We start from the raw sequence: 17,540 nt of genomic DNA, 5'->3' as shown, positions 1-17,540 counted from the left end.
TAGGGAAAACTAGAGCATGTTTAAAGGCTATGGGGAAGGAGCCAGTAGAAAGAGAGAGGTTAAAAATGTAGAGAAGGGAGGGCAAAAAAGAAGGAGCTATGGAGATTAGAAGACAAGAAGGAATTGGGTCAAGGGAACAGGTTGTGGTTTGGAAGAGTTCAGCAGCGTAGAGAGTTCATCCAGAGAAACAGGAGAAAACGCAGAGAATTTGTTAGTAGGAAGGCCCAGGAGATTAATGGTGGGAACCAAATCAGAAAGAGTCAACTCCGACCGAATAGTAGTGATTTTTGTAATGAAATGATTGGCAAAATCGGAAGGAGAAAATAATGAAGAAACAGGGGGAGCAGGAGGTTTTAGTAGTGTGTTGAAACAAGAGAACAAACGCTACGGGCGCCTCTCGTTGGCGCAAATCAATAGTTTATAATAATTCTGTTTTGCCATAGCTAATGCATGTGAAAAGGAAAAGAGAATGAACTTATAATGGATAGAATCGGTCCACTTCCTGGACTTTCTCCACAGACGTTCGGCCGCTCGAGAGCAGGACCAGAGGAACCTAACGATGGGAGTGATCCAGGGCTGAGGCCTAGTCATAGAGGAAGAGGAAGACACGTGTGTAGATACAGGGGCAAAGCTTTCAAGAGTTGAGGAAAGAGTGGAATTGAGCAAGGACATAGCTGAATCTGCAGAGTCCCCAAGATTAAGAGAAGCAAGTGATGAATCCAAGGACTGAGTGAGAAGATTAGAGTTAACAGATTGAAGGTTATGAAATTGGCAGAAGGAAGTATGGCGAAGGGGTGGGATATAAGTGAGAGTAAAAGAGATTAAATGATGATCACAAAGAGTAAAGTCAAATGCCAAGTAGTGAGAGGTGACACACTTTGCAACAAGAACAAGGTCAAGACAGTGACCGAGAGAGTGAGTTGAAGAGTTAGAGTGAAGTAGAAGATCAAAGGAAGCTAAGAGGGGATTGAAGTGAGAGGTTGAAGAATTTGTAGGATCATCAATATGGATATTGAAGTCACCAAGAATCAAAGAGGGAACAGAATCAGAAAGAAAAAATGTGAGCCAAGACTCAAAATCAGAAAGAAATTGGTTGGCAGAACCGGGGGGGGGGGGCAATAAATGATAGCAACACGCAGCTGTAAAGGAAAGAAGAGTCGGATAGAGTGAAATTCGAAAGAAGAAAAACAATAGCTGGGGTGGTGGTGGAGAAAGCAGTTGAAACTGGCAGGAGTTGGACAATAAGATGCCGACCCCTCCTCCTCTGCCTTCAGGACGGCTTGAAAGAGTAAAAGAAAGACCGCCATAAGAAAGGGCGGCGGAGGTAACAGTATCATGGGCTGGGAGCCAAGTTTCAGTCAGAGCAAGAAGATTGAGAGACCAGGAAAGAAAAAGATCATGAAGTACTGCCGCTTTTGAAGCAGCGGAGCAACAGTTCCAAAGTGAGCAGAAGAAGGGAAGCTGGGAGATAGGGAGGGGATGGATGGGGATCAGGTTGGGGAGAGATGTGGGGGCCCTGGGGCAGCCTGGTTTTAACAAAGGGGGGGGGAAGTGTGGAGCAGTGCCCTTTTAAGGGGAAAAGGCTCCAGGCCATGCCCAACTCACTGCCTTGCTGCTGGTGTTGCTGCTGCTTCCTGAGTCCCAATGGAGTGGGGATGGAAGAGGAGGAAGGTCAGCGTCCTGAGGGCTTGCTCTCAGAGGCAAAGGCAGGCAGCCTGGTTTTCACAAATATATCTTTATAGGTGACCCGTTTCTCTTTTTGGGGGGTTTCCGATTTGTAAAAAGCTTATTGAACCGAGGTCCATCTCGGTACTTTAGTATAGAAATGTTTTTTTTGTATTTTTCCCAGACTTTCATCAGGACTCCCCTTACATATGTTTATTCCATTCTTTACAATTTTTTTGCTCATAACAGAGGTAAGCATGCCAACCTTTTTCTAGATTGACTCCTTCTAGCGCCAATAATGCTTTATTTTTAGGTTTATCCAATTTTTTATCCAGGTATATACACATGCATTGTAATAAATTTGTAAGTTGGGTAAATCTAACCCTCCTCTCTCTCTCTAAAATCTTGTAAATTGGCTAATTTGATCCTAGATTTTTTTTTCCCTGCCAACTAAAGTCTCAAATTTCTCTGTTCCATATTTTAAATATATTGTTGGATGTTACAACAGGGATTGTCGGAAAAAAGAATATCATTTTGGGGAGCACATACATTTGTGTTAAAGCTATTCATCCTAACAATGATAGTTGTAAATTCCCCCTTTTTTCAGATTGTTTCTTATCTCACCCCAAGTTGTGTTATAATTATTTTCTAACAGTTCTGAGTTTTTATTTGTAAATTGTTAAACCCAGATATTTTGCTTTTTGCTATTATTTTCAGTTCTGTGCTCTTTTCTAGATCTTTTTCTTCTATTTTGGAGAGGTTTTTTGTCAAAATGCCACTTTGTTGTTTGTTTATTTTAAATCCAACTATATTGCAAGCTTTCTCCAAAGTTTCTTCTAATCTCAAAATGCTGTTACTTGGATTGTCCAAAAAAATTACTATATCGTCTGCAAAGGCTCTCAACTTAAAGTGATGGTTCTTAATTTGTACTCCTTTGATTTGGTCATCTTTCCTGATTTTCCTCAGCACAACTTCCATCATCATTATAAATAAAAGTGGTGATAACGGGCAACCCTGCCGCGTTCCTTTGTTAATTTTACACCTCTCTGATCTTTCATCATTAATTATTATTTGTGCATATTGATTGGTATATATTGTATTTATACATTTTAAGAACCTATAACAATTTCAATTTGTTTTAACATCTTCAAAAAAACCCAGCTTGCATTATCAAATGCTTTCTCCAAATCTAGTAATATTACACCTAATTTTTTTCTTTATACATGTCATAGTATTCTATTATGTTCATTAATATCCTCGTATTGTTTTTAATCTGTCATTCTGGGAGAAATCATTATGTATCCATTGTTTCAATATTTGTTGAAGTCTATCTGCTAATATTGAGACAAGGATCTTAATTGCTGTATGTACTTCCTCATTTGATATTGATACATTTATCTTCCCTCTGTGCTCTTCCGTAAATTTGGGAACTTTTTCTTTTTGAATAGATTCTCGAATTTTTCTTTTTCTAGTTTCAGGTAAATTCTCTGCTAAAAATAAATTTTTAAAGACTTCTGTGGCAATTCTCTTAATTTGTTTTGGATGTGTAAATTCTTTACCTTCCTCTTTTAATTTAATTATTGTTTTATTTTCTCTTTTTAATTTTGTATGCCAACAATTTTCCTGACTTATTAGCATGCTCGAAATAATGTTGTTTTGCATATTTAATTCTCTCTCCAACTTGCTGTGTAATTCTGATTTAATTGATTTCTTCTTATTATTTTTTATATCTATTAATATGTTGCACCCCACCTTGAGCCTTGAGGAAAGGTGGGAAAGAAAATAACAACAACAGACAGAGCCAAATCTGAATTTTAACACTTTGTTAGAAAGGATCGAATTAGGGGGATTTAATTAGCTCAAATATTATGAGAGGCGTGTCCTAACAACGCACATAGCAGGATCGTGTCCCTGTATATATACCAGAGGTCATCTAGTCCACCCCCAAGAGAAAGAGACTCGGATGCCAAAGAGGTGCAATTAAAATATAAACATTTATTAAAGCCACACAACAAAAAGGATCACACACGCGCACACACATTCAATGCTAAAGCAAGGGAGGAGTGAATTCAGGAGTAAAGGAAGGAAGAGAGAGGCACCGTTGGGATATTTACCTTAGACATCTTCTCCAAGGAGTTGGATGTGATATAGGATGGATGGTGGGATATGACCGCGAAAATGGGACAGGACAGAGCGGCCGTGGTGGCTTAGGAGCTGAGTTCCGGCAGGCAAAGCTAACTTAGAGGCCCCAAAGACAGTGAGCTTGGCTTCGCTCAGGATTTCAACTGAGCAAGATGCTCTAAGAACTCAGGCTTGGAACTGGGTAGCTCGACAAGCCCCGAAATTAGGCTTGGAACTTCTGCTCGACAAGCCCACTGAGGGGTTGAAAACTAGGTCCTATATACTGCTAAACATACCTGCAAGCTATGGCAGCCTGGCGAACAAAGGCCTTGATGACTTATCTTTGCCTAAGACGAAACTTACACAATGGATACACAAAGCAGAGGTCTGCCACTTATTCAGGGGGGACAAATACCTTGATGGTCGAGCCGTTAAGTTAATCACTGGCTCCTTAAAGAGGGAGCCATAGCTATTCTCTTCCATGCTTTAGGTAGCTGCGAATCTGGTCTAGCAACTCCCAAAACTTCCTCTGGAAAATTTCAAATCTTAAGACCAAGCCTTGGCAAGGCTGCTGTCTGCTCGCCTTTACGTTAATGGAGGCTGGCTGTGGGGTTGGTCAGTCAGGAGGCATGGCTTCAGATCGCATGGCACCCAAAATTTTATATAAAACCATACTTGGTAACAACTCCCTGGGTTAAGGGGCTTAGGACTGAGCCAAGTGCTTTAGAATTTGGAACTCTATAAGTTTATCAATTTAAAAGTACACATAAGGACCCTTCAGTCCATGAACAAGATGTGTATAACATATACACATTAAACATGTGAAGAAATATGCAGAAAGCCAGATAACTGTTGATTTACTCATCTGCTGAATCTGAAATGGTGGCTTCAGAGTCGGAATCATCATCTGTTATGCAGTCTAAAAGGTCAAAAAGTCCTTTTTTAAATTTTTTTACATCTCCTTTTAGAAATGTTGTATTTTATCTGTGTGATGTCCAGTTTTTGTTTCAGTTCATGTACGCAGCTACAACACTTGTGATGTGTGGCTGTGGGTTCTCATTAATGACACTTGGGAAGAGGGTGGTGGATTCCTCTGCTTCACGTTTGGCAGGCAAAATGGAAAGATATTCAATAATTTTGATACAGTTATTGTTAGAGTTAAAATGGCACTGGATGGCACACGACGTGGCCTTAAATAGGCCCGCCCACCAATAGGGGGGCTGGAAAGAGCAGAGGCATTGCCTTCCAGGCCCCTTCCACCAATAGGCTGTGCTTGGGGTCCGGGCCAGCCAAGCATGGCCTCTTCCCTTTTGCAATGCAAGCTGGGACATGGAGTCCCAGAACCTGCTGCAAAAGAGCCACCATTTCTGCCCCAGCAGCCAATGGCGGGCCTTACCGCCAGACCAAAGTCTGCTGGGGCAAGACAGGTCTCTGCAGTTGCGGAGACTAGGGCACATTCCACCTCAGCAACAATGCCAGCCTGGTAAGTCGGGCAGTGTCATTTATCATGAGCATTCAGTTTTTCAGTTGTACCTTAAATACCAAGTTTTGAGAGCCAAGAGTTCTAACAAGAACAATTAATCGCTCCAAAATGTTCTGCCAATAGATTTTTTCTTCTTTTATTTTCTTAACATGGAACTTGTCAACGGTCAAGCCTTGTTCATGGGTTTTCTTTAATGTTCTCCATTTTTGGAAGTTAGTAAAATGTTCAATACTTTTTTCATGTTGGATAATAATTGCAGAAATGTTGTGCCAGTCACTACAGCCACTTTGGGCTAATGCAGAAGAATTGTTCCCATTGAAAACATTACAGCAAAAACACAATACTTTGTTGGTAGATCTGGAGATATTGACGATATATTTCTTCTCCATTTGAAAGCCTTCTTTTGTAGTGAATATCAGAGAATTTTTTATTTTTTGAATCTTTTGGAAAGTTGCCTTTAACTTGTTTTGGTCCATGTTCCACCAATAGAGTTCTTAAGTTTTGTTGGGTCATTTTTACAGTTTCCCAAGAAGCTGGATCTGCATAATCAACTGTTACTGTGCTTGATTCTTTGTTCTTTAATTCTTCAATTATGCTGTCTTCTTTTATTTCATGTCCACTTGATGTAGCGTCCAAGACTACAATATTGTCTTCTTGGGATAGGTAATTTTCCTCATCAACTATTGTTTCAACAATTTGTTCTGATGCTTCTGCAAAAGTTGGCAGCTTTTCATTGTCTGGCCCTTTTAGTGCTGACCTGTCATTTTGTCCATGAAGGTATTTTCGAAATACTCTTTAGATTTTTTAACATTTTCTTCCCTGCCCTTTTTTCTTTTTCGGAAGCAAGCACCAGAGGGTTTCTTTCTATCAGCCATACTGCTACCTAAAAAAGGTGCTAAACCAATACCATAAAGAAAAAATATATACAGTGGAATCCCAATATTTTTGCAGGATAAAATATAGATACAGTATTTAACATAAATTAGCTGTTCAGTTGCGATAAAAACATTTGCGGGAAGTCTGTGAAAACTTTTTAAAACTAAACATTTACCCTGAAAAGCAGATATCGGATAGACATACGTTAAAATTTGACTGGTGTTCCGTGTTGTGGCACCGAGAGTAAGGTGCGTGGACGGCAAGGAGAGAGGGGGCTGTTGACCTTGACATTCAAGGCGCATGTGGAAGGCGGATGATGCACCATGTGACCATACCACAGACACAGGGGATGTACATTTATGTTTTGGCCATTGTACAAAGAAACAGTCATATGGTAGCATGCTTTTATGTTGCTTGCTGTAATGAATTTTCACTTTAATATTGTTTAATTATGCAAAAAATATACAAAAAAAGCAGCCACACCGCCCCTAAATTTTACCGCCCTAGGCAAAATATAGGCCTAGTTTCCCTATATGGATGAGCCAGCCCTGACAATTCCAGCACAATCCTTGAGCCCAAAGACAGTTAATAATATAGTTACTTTGAAAGAGTTGTCTCCCAAACAAAAAGCCCTGTGCAAATTCAATCCTTGAATATTTGTGATGATACTGATTCAACACCAGTTTGCCAATTAAATTTACTATCGAATACGTTCCATGATGCAGTTTTTGCAACTTATCTACAAAAGTTTAAAACTCTATGCTTGCAAGAGATTTAAATTTTATATTTATACATTTTAATGTACTATTTTTTAAATTGTATTGTTTTAAATCTGGTTGTTGCCACCTTGAGTCCTTGTATTGGGAGAAAATAAAATAGAATAATAATAATAATAATAATAACAATAATAATACTCATTTTAGCAGACTTTATGGAGATACATCCACCTTCCTTTTATCTCCAAACCTGCTTCCTTGTCTTATTAGTCCCCTGTGTCTGTGTCTGAGATAAAGAAGTTGATTGCAGCTCTCTGAGCAAGGCCCCAGGAGAAAATATGCCACCCTGGGAATTTTTAAATGTTTTCTTGAGTGGTGGACCCCAATATTAGCTAAAGTATTTACTCAGATCAACAATACAGGTACAATTCCAGTGGGTTGGAAACAGAGCATAGTTGTCTCTATTTACAAGACAGGAGATAAGCAAGTTCCCAATAATTATTGGCCTATTAGTCTTTTGGATAGTGACCTCAAGTTATATAGTAAATATCTGTTAAATAAATGAGAGGATTGGGAATTCACCTTGAACAGGTGGGCTTTAGGAAAGGTCAAGGTACTATTCACCATTGTTTGACTCTTTATTTTTTAGCCCTTCTAGCTAGCCAGCATAAATGAGCGGAGTTGTCTTTTCTAGAGGGGATGATTTCATATTGAAACTCCTTATCCTGGAAGGTTTTTCGAATCAATCAATCAATCATTTATTAATGCAGGGGTAGGCAACCTTTTTGAGCCGGGGGCCGGGTTGCTGTCCCTCAGATAACTGGGGGGGCGAAGCTGTGGGGTGGAGCTTCCACCCTCCGGGGGTGGGGGCACGTGCCGGGGAGGAGCTTCCACCCTCCAGGGGTGGTGTCGCACATCAAGGGGCGGAGCTTCCACTCTCCGGGGGTGGTGCCGCCCGCTGCAGGCAGAGCTTCCACCCTCCGGGGGCGGGCCAGCGCTGGAAGCCTCCCCCTCTTTGCTGGCCCCTAAGGGGCTCCAGGCCCCGTCAGAGGCCGGGAAAGAGCCAGCGGGGGGGCGCCAGCACTGGAGGCCTCCCCTCTTTGCCAGCCCCTAAGGGGCCCCAGGCCCCGTCAGAGGCCAGGAAAGAGCCGGCGGGGGGCGCCAGCACTGGAGGCCTCCCCTCTTTCCCGGACCCATGTGCTCCTTCTCGGCCTCCGCGGAGAGGCAGGGAAGGTGGTGCGGCCATGTGCAGGAGGCGCCGCCTCCTCCGCCCCAGACCTCGCTGCCCTCCTCTTCCTCTGCCTCCTCCACGCGGCCATGCACGGTGGAGGAGGAGGATGGCAGCGAGGCCCCCTCGGGCGCCCAGAGCAGCGCCCAAACTGCGGCGGGGGCGGCAGGACCGGGCTGGGGCCAGTACCGAGGCCTTGGCGGGCCGGATCCGGCCCGCGGGCCGTAGGTTGCCGACCTCTGGCTTAGACCAAAGGCTATTTGCATACAAAGTGTTAAAATACAATACAGCATGTAGGAACAGCATAATAAAAGTACAACATAAAATAAATGACATAATAATCTTGCATGTAAAAGAGTTCTCTGACCAAAGGGTGCTTTCTCGCTTGAGTATGTTGGCCAAAGATAAATGCAGCCCTCTCAGAGGGGAAGCTCCCTTGCTGCTACATTGGCCACAGATCAGGGAGCTTCCCCTCTGAGAGGGCCACAGCTGAAACAGGACACACAACTGGTCATGGCAAGACAAGTGCTGCATTTATCTTTGGCCAACATACTCTATTGCAATGTGGATTATTGTCAGGTCCTGTCTGGACAGCATAAACCTAGCAGACTTCTGCTACTTGGGAAAATGTGAAGGACTAGCCTAGTACCACACCCTGCATAATATTCTTACTTTTATGCTAAGGGTCTAGAGCAAAGATTGAGGTGGGAGTAATTTCAGAGTTTATCAAGAGTTAAGGGGCTTTGTCTACCTTGGGTTGACTCTCACTTGATTATTCAAACAACAATGTTCCCTAAGTGAAATGCTTACAACAAACCTTGATAATTTTATAGACATAGACAGCTGTGTACACATATATATTTTATACAAATAATTGAAAATACTGAGTTTATATTTCCACCCTGATTCTATTCCAGTGCAATGCCAAAGGAAATCTTAAACCGTAATATGTCAATTTCTTCTCAGTGCCTATTATGAATGTCAGGAGCAGATGAATAAGGAGCATATGAGAAGTAAAACTGGCTACTATATAATACTAAATATCATCACAGTGCATGCAGAGGATGGCCAACAGACTATACAAAGCATTCAGAATAAATAAGATTCAAACAGCCAATCTCATGATTGTGGTCCTAAGCAGCTTATGCCAAATAAAACTTGTTAGTGTTTAAGGTGCCATATGACTTTATGTTAGTTTTGTTGCTACAGTAACTGTTTAGATTAAGTATGAAGAGTCTACAGTACTGGTTCATCTACTAGTGAAAATAAGTACATCTACATCTCACTGCGTCTAATCAATTTTGAGAACATTGCTTTATACAGCATATATACAGAGATGTAGCTTTACTATCTCTAGCTATCTGATGTCTACAGTAATGCTGTAGAACTCAAGAGCTAGCTATGATAGATTGTTAGAAACAATTGGAACAGTACCTGTGCTGTGAGATGAAGAAACATCCTTGTGTTCTTTCTGAGTAGTTTGTGTGATGGCTTCATCCATTTCCTGTTCTGAAACCTAGTATTAATGTGAAAATGAACATGAATGTTTAGGCTGCCAAAAGTTAAAAAAAATGCTTAGGACTAGAACAAATGAGATTAGTTACTTACTATGATGATACATTCTTAGATGGCTCAGAGGAGCAATCCACTTTACATTGGGTTGAACCTCGCATCCTACCTCACATGGCATCAATATATAAGCCCAAAGAATTCTTAAAACATTTTGACTGGTGCCTCTATTACATCAGTTTTTGTTCCAAAGTCTGCTGCCACCCTATCTAAACTGTTATGTAACTATTACAAATACTATAGCTAAAAATTATAGCTTTTTAAAGTATTTTAAATCAGCTTCTATTACCACTATTTGTTTATTTATTCCTTCGTTTTAAAATTCTCCTGAAGCAGACACAACATGGGTGGGTATAGACTGCTCCTCCGAGTCATCCAAGAAGGAATAATAATGGCAAGCAACCAGTCTCTCATTCTCTGGATGGCATGGAGGAGCAATCCACTTGGGATGTATCTATGCCCTTCTCACTGGATGTGTGTGGCTGTCCTAACTACTAATCTACAACACTGACTGCAGCACCATCCGGACAAAGGCAGCCTGTGCCAATTTACATTTATCTATTTTATTAGACGGCTCTTTCCAGCCTGCTGCATTAGATACAGCTTTTCCCCCCAAATCCCTTGGTACTAGTGATGGAAGATATCTACTTTTTGTTTTCTGGAAAATGCTGTTCAATAACCTTGGCTTACCACTTGAATGATTCAATTACCTGTTGTTGTTTTGGGCCACAGCTCTCCAAAAAAAAAAACAAAAAAAAAAAAAAACAGAATTCTTCCCTGCACCAGAATATTGTTTTTGTCAATACTGCCTGTGACCTTCCCTACTGGGGGAGGAGTCACACCCTTTCTTCCTTGCTGAAAAGTTTCTCCAAGGCATCTTATGTCCATAGCACTGCTGCTTTAGCAAATATAGAAGCAGCCATGGATGATCTAAATGCCAGTGTAGAAGCCTCATGAACTTTCTAAAGTGTGGATTGTATTCTACGCTCATCAATAGCATTAAGTATTGTGTCACCTTCTTGAGGAACTATCGTGTGAAAAATCAAAGCAGAAATTGGACTGTCACTAATGGGACTTTCAAATGGTCCATATCCTTCTCAAACATATACAGTGCTCGCTTTCCTTATGTGGGGGATCCATTCCAGACACACACATCCCACGTAAGGGGGAAATCATTTATGCTCGGGCTCATTGAAAATAATGGGGTGCATGCATGCAGCGCCACCACATGGTACGTGCACCACAGCTGCACACACAATTAATTAGATTCTCCCACAGCTTCAGGTTATGCTGAAAGCCACGGAAGTGAAGCCCGCGTATGGCACGGGGCTCACTGTATATAGTATCTGGCTAAAAGCTAAAAACCTCCTAGTATTCAATGGACATTCCCATTCCAAATCTATTAATTCTTTGAACATTGGTGGTAAAGGAAACTCCATGCCTGGTAAGTTGGTTTTTTCATAACAGATGCTGCCTTGTTATCACTATCTCTCCCCCCCCCCTTTATTATGATGCTCATCTTCCTGAGTATCCTCCAAATCAAGGGGCTCTAATACTCATTTCAACATTCCTTTAAACTCATTTAAACATTTCTGTTAACATCAAATACTTTACTTGGCGTTATTTCCATTTCTGCTTCACTTTCTGAAGTATTTTGTTTCTCAGAAAAATCCTCACATTCTACCTCTTCTCCTGACTTGTACGATTGTACCTTCAAGTCTGAATCAGAACCTTCAGCAATCTCTTGAATATGTTTGATTTTTTGGTATACTTCCTACACAAAAGTTTTTCACTGTTTCCTTTATGAAGCAATTTGTCAATTATCTGTTTACTTCCTTTATTCCCATCTGCTGCACTTTGATCTCTCTTAGAATTGCTTAAATTAATTAATTGCTTATTTTCATTAGATAATGAATTCATTTACATTTAAATCTTGTCACTGTAATAAATAAATAAAAGTCATTTGATCACATCAATCCATACAGTTGAAATTACTGGAGGCATACCAACCCCTCCCAAGTGTGCTGCCACATTCCTATCAAACATCCTATTCAGTACCCTATTACCTGAATCTTTTATCAGTTCCTGATAAAACTGAAATCTCTGTCTGTTGGAGTCATGCCCCCTTGCTTGTGAATATTTACTGATTCCTCTCCTATTAGCTATTTTTTGGCTGAAACATGCCTTAAAAAAACTAAGACAATATGGTCCTCTGCTTAGATATTGCTCTAAAACCATCTCTGCCTGTTCTGTTTTTCTCCAGCAATCTTGACTATCTTGCTTTGTTGTGTTCCACTCTCAGCTTGCCACTTGAGTTGCTTATCAACAGTATTCTGCTCAATCTCACCTCCTGCATTAGAACTTGTGTTCATAACATAGTGGCCCAAAGAGATGCTTGGAGAATTGGGCACTGTTTTCTCATGAGTCCTAACCCTTTTATGAAGAGGTAACTCACTTTTTGTTTCACCTTTATCATTTTTAGCTTTTAAGACTTTCTTTATAGACTGCAGGTAGTCTGTTTTGTCCCTCACCTTATGCTTACATGTTTTTAATTATTTCAGAGGCTTTTCTATTGAACCATCCAACTCATTCTCACTTGTCATTACAAAAAATTTCCTTAAAACCTTATTGCCAGAATCCTCAGAGACATGCTGCTTTACAGTCATCTGGATTTTATTCACTTAATTTTATAATTTCAGCCGCGATATGTGAGGGGGCAGTCCGCATTGTCAATTCTCCCACCATGATCTGAGAGGAGGCAGTTAGTTAGCAATACCTGGTTTTTTAAAACAAGTCTCATGAGTTAACTTTAATACTCTTTCCCGCTAAAACAACATTGCTTGTTTGTTAGAGAACCTTTTCCTGCCCAGTCTCCATTCTTTAAAATCCTGATTACATGAAGGAAAAAAGCATGTCTAGCCAGTAAGGCAGGATTTTAAAAAACTGATGTGAGGGCAGAAGTAATGCAACACAATGGAGTTCCCTTCCACCTTGAGTCCCAGAGTGGTGTAGTTGTCCAACATCCACACCTGCAACGGAATGTTGATTTTGCCCCCCACTTCCCTGTCTCTCCTTCAGCCCCTTGGACAGCTGACCCCAAAGACACCACAGCAGCAGGAGAACATGTGCCACTTCACCTGTTGTGCCCCATGGCTCCTGTCCTTTTCCTATCACCAGACATAGTCTTCCCTCATCCCCACACAAATGATATGCCTGAGCCTTGGGTCCCTTTTGCACTACCCAAGCACATCACAAAGAGTGTGCTCTGTTACTTCTGAGTGAGAATATGTGGGAAACAACAAGATCATTGATATCAGCATTAAAGTGGTTAGCCTTAAACTGTGATTTGGGGGATCCATATTCTAGACCTCAGTGAGTTGTGAAATGCACTGGCTCACCTTGGTCCAATCACGCCCTCTCTGAGTCCAGCCTAATTTAGGATTGTTGTGATTATTAAAATGGGAAGAAGATCTCTATATACCACTTTGAGCTTGTTAGAGGAAAGTCGAGGTATAAGTGTAACTAGGAAATAAATAATAGTGACATTTATTTCTGCAGGCCTCTTGCTAAAACATTGAATACTAGAGATCTGATGATGCCCTCCTACCAGTTTTTTCCAGAACCTATCTGACTGATTTTGTTTAACCCAATCCTATGTATATTTATTTGAAATAGCTAAAACCCAAAGCGAGAAATGCTCCCTCAGTACCACTCCCACAAAATGAAAGAAAGAACCATGTGGGCTTCAAAATCCTGTGTGATTAATTTTGTGCTTTTGGGCTGTATTAATAAGAGTATCACCAAAATGTATTATTTGGTTTTTGGTGTTGTGTGCCTTCAAGTTGTTTTCAACTGATGGCAACTCTAAGGTGAACCTATTATGAGGTTTTCTGGGGCTGAGACTCTGTCTCACACATAGTCACCCAGTGGGTTTCCATGGCTAAGCAGGGAGTCAAACTCTGAGCTCAAACAACTACATCACACTGACTCCCCAATGTGGGCTACTCCGGCATTTTCTAAAAAAAAATGATTAAGTTCACTAAAAAGACAGCAAGGAAAATGGACTTCGAACAGGGTTCAGATGGTTCATCAGAAAATGTAATAAAGGACTTTCTTTGCTAATGTCATCTATGCTAAGTCGTTGTTGCATGCTGTTCCAACTTGTGACAACCCTAAGGTGAACCCGTCACCAGGTTTTCTTGGCAAGAGTTGTTCAGAGGGGTTTTGGCTTTGTATTTGTGAGGCTGAGAGAGTATGACTTGCCCAAGGTCACCCAGTAGGTTTTCATGACTGAGTGGGGATTCTAACCTTGGTCTCCAGAGCCACCATCCAGTGCTCAAACCACTACATTACACTGGCTCTCATATTTCTATATACTGTCAACCAACTTGTGATATACTATCAGACTGTTTTTATTACCTGCCCACCCATATCCCAAATATTTTTGTCTCCAAGAAACACAATATACAATATTTAGAATTAACTGTGGAAACTGCAAAGCAGTTGAAACACACAACCAACTCCCTTGGCTGGTGATGCCAGGGTAAATACAATGCATTTCTTAAGAATTAACATGAGGCACCAATACAGATTAGAAATCTGAGCCACCTTGACAGAGAAAAACTGAATGAACCCCAAAACAAACACAGTAGTTTAAAATAGGTTTCAGTGTCATATTTTCTCAGAAAGAAAGAATTTTTTTTGTGGTATTGGTTTTGGAAGTACATAAAAACCTAGAATACCAGGTAATTTGGTAATAAAAATATTCTATCTGATGGAATGTGTATTAGCTACAAAAATGTGTTTATTTTAAAAAGGATGCTATATGTGTGTATGCATTAGTCCTTTTTTTCCTTTAAAATTATATAACAAGTGACTTTCAAGGTTAAAGCCAAATCCAACATATAGCAAAAGTACAATAAAGAAATACAATTTTTAGATAAGGAATCAGGAGAGTGTGGCCTTTGAGCTGCTCTGTGTGCAACTCCCATCATTCTTCACCAGTGATGAATTGGGTAGGGTTAATGAGAGCTGTGGTCTAAACACTTGAGAGGCACATGGTACCCATTTTGATCTACAGAGATACGTGCAAAGCCTTTGTCCACAGCAAAACACAAGAGACACTGAAAAACCTTATTTACAAGCAGAATAAATTATGAAAATTGTCTTGGTTAACTCCTTGAAATGATATTTTCCTATGTGAACAGAAGAAAAACAGGGTAGCATTTGATGGTTCTACAGAATTTTGTCCCTGAGGAAAACCCACTGGTCAAAATATGCTGCACAATTTTCAGATTTTGGAAACATTACAGTTTTGGATCCACATTTCCTAGAATGTACCATTCAGCATGACCATTGGCCATACAGGTTGTGGGATTCTGGGAATTGGAGTCCAAAATGTATCATGCCCAAACTATATTTTTATATAAGAAAATACTACTTCAGACTCTGACATACCTAGCCCTTGTTTTTTCACAGTGTTGGTGCAAGTGCCAACATAGGACAATTCCTTCTCCACAACCTAAATCTTCCCTTAGCATACACAAAGACAATGAATAGGGTTGCAATTACTGATCATAAAGGGAAAAGAATAAAATATAAGAATGAACATGCTCTGTGAGATTTGAAAGGCAGGATTCTCTATTGAGCTTGAAAAACAATAACGAGTCCCTTTACTTGTAGTCTGAGACATGGATTGCTGAAATCAATAAGTGCAACAGTCCCATTGACAAATGGGTTCATCAAACAACCTCTTTTTAACTGATACTCTTAAAAATTAAGTTTAGCAACAGCCTGCAGAAAAATGCATTGCAACCGAATGTTTTTATACACCAGCCCATCTCATTCTGTTCAGGGTTCTAGAGTATGGATCAGTGGTTGCTAACTCTGCTTCAGCTCTAAAATACTTTTGTTCTTACTGTTGGTTAATAAGATAACAAGAGTAATTCAATAAATTATATTGTATTCCATACCTTTGGATTGGGATGGCGACTAATGATCAGATGAACTGGGCCTGGACCACGTTCTCTCAAAATGGCATAAGCTTCACTCAAAGCTGCGTGTCGCAAACTTACTGAATCTGCTTCTAAGATCTGGTCACCACGGCTAAGGAAAAAAGAAATCTAATGTAATATGTCTGCTGGATACTGAATTTATGTTAGGGCTTTTTAGAGGGTGTAAATACATGGAAGAAATGAGCAGAGAAGTTGCAGCTTCATTTTGCATCAGACTAATGGTATGTATCATACACTACAGTCAGTCCTCTGGCCTGGTTGCACTTACAGAAAGAAATGGGCAGTGCAAGTATTTGTGCTCACATGCATTTTGCTGTGCTTTTAAAGATTAAAAGTTTTCACAGAAAATGAGAGGTTGGGACATTATTGGAGAGCTGAAGGAACAATCCAAGCACATGTAGCTTTATTCCAGAAACCACCAGATCAAGTCAGGATTATAGTTATTTTCAGTTGTAAACATTGACTCCCCTCTCCTCATCATCTATTTTATTACATAGCCTTGTTCAACATTAAAGTTATGTAGAATGAAAATCTCAAAAGATAAAGTTGTTGTTGTTGTTGACCATGTTTTTATATATGCAGCTATAGAGAAGAGGTGGACAGTCATGCAAGAATGACCATTCATGTTCTCACTCTGAATGAGCAATTCACACAGATATGGGATGTACCCAAGCCCTGTTTCATCACAGCTGGAAATGGCTACCATTGTCCCTTAGCACTGCATTGCCAAAAGCTACATGAGCAGAGTTGCATTTATCTATATTGTAATGCCTAATAAATCTTGAATGCTCTTTCAAAAAAAAAAATCCTCCAATGAAAAAGTTACTTGGAAAGTTGTTGATGTTACCACTGCCCTCATTGAATTAGCCCACACATTTTGAAGCCTCAGCGTGTGCAAGTAGTAATCACATAGACAGATACATGCTTTTAGCCATCTGGAAATCATTAACTTTGTCACTCTTTGACCCAGCGATTTGGAATTAAATGATACAAATAGTACTTCTGTCTAACACAGACACTTAGCTCTACTTATATAAATCTTCACCACTCTTTTCACATCTAAGGAGTCCCAACTCCATTACAATGTGATAGATCAGGGCAAAGAAGCTGGTAGATGGGTCTCATGATTCATAACTCTGGACAACAAGCATTTCAGCACAAATAACGGGTCTACTTATAACACCAATTTAACTTCTTCAATTCTTCATAAATTAGGATCTACTGTCAGAGAAGCTAACTCTGGCACAAAACAGGTGGGCCGAAAGTTCCAGAGCACATAGCAACTGCATGCTCTGGAACCCTAATACGTATGGATGGCATCATCCATATGTGGTGCGCGTGCATGATGCAAGCGCGGCGCCGCATCCACACCTCTGGGTGCCGCACTTGCATCATGGACACATCAAGTGCACCAATGGTGCACTGATGATGTCCTCCCCACGCACCCAAAAGCGGGTTCTTTTTGGAGCAGAGGGAGCCCACACAGTTTGGTTGCTGCAGGCTCCCTCCGGAGGGAAAATGGGCGGCTCCAGACCGCCCCTTTGGGGTGGTCTGTCGAGCCCCTCTGATACTCTTCTTGAGATGTGATAGCTACTAGAAATAGCACTTCAAGCATAATGACTGTAAAAATGCTTCTCTAAAGGACTTGAATGAAGCTACAGTTAAAGCTTAAAAGTCAGGTCAAATCCCAACTAAAGGATCTATGTAATGTAGGAGAAGTCTGCAAAGTTACCTCCTTAGGAGCCTCCTCACATGAGCATGTCTTAAAAGAGTATGTTGTTCAAGTGCAAGTATTTTAGACAGTTGCCACCTGTCTTTTTAATATGTTTGGCCACAGTTTCTTAGATATGCTATCCTGCAAAAAGATC

At 40.6% G+C, this 17,540-nt stretch overlaps 1 protein-coding gene across 1 annotated transcript in view; it reads right to left on the bottom strand.

Moving 5' to 3' along the window:
• PDZD2 (PDZ domain containing 2) overlaps positions 1-17,540 on the bottom strand; it is a 403,520-nt gene that overhangs the window by 82,658 nt on the left and 303,322 nt on the right. Inside the window, exons 12-13 of the mRNA XM_042447846.1 lie at positions 15,631-15,763; positions 9,524-9,605 (exon numbers count right to left, since the gene is read on the bottom strand). Of these exons, the coding sequence (XP_042303780.1) occupies positions 9,524-9,605; positions 15,631-15,763 (215 nt within the window). The remainder of the gene's footprint in view (positions 1-9,523; positions 9,606-15,630; positions 15,764-17,540) is intronic.

The sequence above is a fragment of the Sceloporus undulatus genome, chromosome 2 (genome assembly GCF_019175285.1).
Source record: "Sceloporus undulatus isolate JIND9_A2432 ecotype Alabama chromosome 2, SceUnd_v1.1, whole genome shotgun sequence".
NCBI classification, from domain to species: Eukaryota; Metazoa; Chordata; class Lepidosauria; order Squamata; family Phrynosomatidae; genus Sceloporus; species Sceloporus undulatus.
Note: the sequence above shows the minus strand (reverse complement) of the source record. Positions and strands in the feature narration are given on the sequence as shown.